This window comes from Limulus polyphemus, unplaced genomic scaffold (assembly GCF_000517525.1).
Source record: "Limulus polyphemus unplaced genomic scaffold, Limulus_polyphemus-2.1.2 Scaffold744, whole genome shotgun sequence".
NCBI lineage: Eukaryota > Metazoa > Arthropoda > Merostomata > Xiphosura > Limulidae > Limulus > Limulus polyphemus.
This window is the reverse complement of record NW_013666354.1, coordinates 238,853-241,973: the sequence shown is the minus strand read 5'-3', so window position 1 is coordinate 241,973 and position 3,121 is coordinate 238,853. Positions and strand designations below refer to the sequence as shown.

General features: G+C 33.9%; 1 protein-coding gene across 2 annotated transcripts in view; it reads right to left on the bottom strand.

Annotated features, from left to right (window-relative positions):
- The window catches only part of LOC106460291 (follistatin-like), a 108,852-nt gene that overhangs the window by 70,524 nt on the left and 35,207 nt on the right, over nt 1-3,121 (bottom strand). Inside the window, exon 2 of one of the 2 annotated variants that reach the window (XM_022386980.1) lies at nt 2,541-2,729. The exons of the other annotated variant lie outside the window; for it this stretch is intronic. Within the exon in view, the coding sequence (XP_022242688.1) occupies nt 2,541-2,729 (189 nt within the window). The remainder of the gene's footprint in view (nt 1-2,540; nt 2,730-3,121) is intronic. 2 annotated transcript variants of the gene reach the window in all.

The following is a 3,121-nucleotide window of genomic DNA, read 5'->3' as shown; positions in this document are numbered from 1 at the left end:
AAACAAACAAACAATTTAATTAGACACTCAACATTTCACTTTACAGCTTCTTCAGGAGCGTTCACTGTGACGAAATTATTATTATATATTTATTTTAATATCGACGTTTGTTTAGATTAAATTTATATTTAGAAACATGCATAGCTTATAATGTTAAATATGTATTGCGAAACTCCGGCCTATTCTCCAAAGTTGTAGAAGATTCGAGAGTAAGAATCAACAATATATGTGTACGTAAACGTTTGTGTTAGCGCAAGTATTGTTACGTAAAACTGAAATTTCTAGAAAACCTCCACACGCCTATAAATATAACCAACGCGACGCGCCAAAAAAAGAGAGTATCTATCATTAGTTTGCTACAGTCAATGTGCTATAAACTTTGGAAACTATAACTGTGATTATTATAATGTTTAACGGAAAACTTCAGATCCGATAGGCATGGTAGGTATTTAGGTTAGTAGTATATTTCATTCTCTTCGGGGAATGAAATATAACCCGGGGCAGTCAGAAACTTTTCTCTTCACCCCGCTACATAATTAGAAATAAGTTGCCGAGGCTTTTAAGTATTAAACGCTTGCATGAGTGGTGGTTTTAACTAATAGTTGTTAAACAGGTAATTTCAAATTGATGAGCTCACAAGTTGAGGGAAAGGCTGTGAGGAGAAGTGGAGAAGAAGAGAACGATGGTGAGCTTTATTGGGTTGTTTGTTGACACTGGTAGTTTTCTTACTTCTTACTTTTTGCTGGACTTGGCGTTGAATGGCTATGCGGCGTCGGGTGTTTGTAGAGCAGAGCAGGGAGATGTAGATCGAGTACGTCCTTGATTGACTGAAATATTAATACTAAACGGATTGTAGAGTTTTGGTTAGCAGATTAAAACTTTAGAGCTTACTGTTTAGACATTGATAGAGAACTATAGAACTAAAGAGTTACATTTAACCTGGGCTGGTCCTTTTCAGGGCTAGAATCTGAGGATCTAAAGCATAAGGAGAAATTTTACTGTGGGGGGGGGGGGACGGGAGTAGCCCGAGAAAACCCACTTTCACGGCCAGAGCGCCGAATAAAATGCCCTGACCGTGTCCGGAGCTTCTAGAAAAGCTTTTTAATATGAAAAAGGTGAAATATCCGTGGGCTGCGTTGATTGTAGTATGTCTATATCAAGAGATGTTCCACAAGATTCTGATGCTAATGATCCAGATGTTTGACCAGGAACCTTTATAAAGTTCGAACATTCCAAATCATTTAACTTCAGTGGACATTAGTATTTTTACGAAAACATTATATAAATTAATTGTGGAAAACTCGACGTGTGTGGCCGATAAATAACGAAGGACAAAGCTAGCTAGCTTACCGTTAAGTGAATTGTACCTACGTTAACTCGTAATCAACTCGCTCTCTTGAACCCTCGATAAGATATCAAGGAAGTTCCAGACTAGAAAGAAGACTTTATCTTGCTTGTAAGTTTGTGAAACTTTTGTTCAGAAATCAATGTTTGTAATAATTGTTTGTAATAACCGTTATTGTAAATTGTATTGTTGTGTGGATATTAAAACGTATTTGTGTTAAAAAAGAAAATTGTGTGTATCAATCTTGTTGGCAAATATCATAAACTGGCTATATATCGGCATATATTTAAATACTAAATCCAAAGTATAATTTAAGTACTAAATTTAAATTATCAGCTAACTTGGTTTCAGACTATTCGAAATTCTAATACGTAACGTCACTAAAACACAAACCAAAACTGACAGCACAAGCTTCAAATGAACGTTCTTGAAGAAGCTGTAAAGCGAAACGTTGAGTGTCTAATTAATTAATAACAACATTTTGGCGTTATAAGGTTGTTTATTTCTAGTACTAAATATCTTGTATACACCAATATGCACTACAGAAATTGAATATACTCATAATTTACAATCAGTATCAATCCATTTTAAATACGTTTATAACGGTTTGAAAGGGCCACCTCAGGGTTTGAAGAAAGAACATTGATAAAGAAAGGAACACAAAATACAATATTGGGAACTCTTTCGTGTATTTTACAATACTTTCTGCTTGCTGATCATTAAATATATCTTAGTGGAATCAAAAGAGTTCTTATTAGAGCTACTAAAAATACAGTTCAACTACTAAAAGTGATCCTACCTTTGTAACTTACTTTGAGAACATTCGAGTTCAATGCAATGATAAACTGATTATCTCCTTTCTAGCAAATGTTCTCGCTATCATTTCATCAGCGCAATATTTTGCTTTTATTGTCTAATTATTTTAGTATTAGTCTAAATTTTAGTATACTGGTTTCAACGTGTTAAGCAATATGTATAATAACATACTTTGAAAGTCTTATTAGTGAACAAATGGTTTTTTGACGCTTTGAACAAAAGGTTTACTTTGGCACGTTTGGGCAATTCTATCAAAATGGTCACTAATTAAGAAAAAAGATATTAGTTTTGACTTATTGATAATGAAAGGGGGATATTATTTCTCAATCACTTAAGGAACTAAAAAAAAAGAAAAACTAAAACGTAGATTTTTTTCTACCTTTACAAAGTTGGCATGGCACTCCACCGCCAAGAACCCTCCAGAAGAACAGATCTCCTGAACGCAAGTCTTTCCGACTCCAAGCAGTGGTGGCGCTATTATCGGAACAACATTCTTCTCGAGAGACGTTGGCACGAAGAGATGCAGTACATCGCCCATTGCGATTCATGGAGCTCCAACAAAGACCGGCTACCATTAGCAAAATAACAGTCATTATATTAAAGTATATTATTCTGTATAACACTGTTACAATCTCTGTAATTTGAACAAACTACGCTTACTTGCGTTTAATACATAACATGGAAGATATACTCGAATACTAATAAAATAGTGATGGAAATAATTGTGGAAACTACCAGCGATACACATACAGGAGTCACAAACAATGAGTAACGACATTTAGACGACGAATTTATTAATGGTGCAAAATATTATCACAAAAAAAATATATTATCACATTATCACACATATATATATATATATATATATATACATATACAACAAAAGAAATAAATAAAAGAACAAATAACGTTAGTACAACTAAATAATAACTAAGTTATTTTAGTGGTAGGACGGACCTT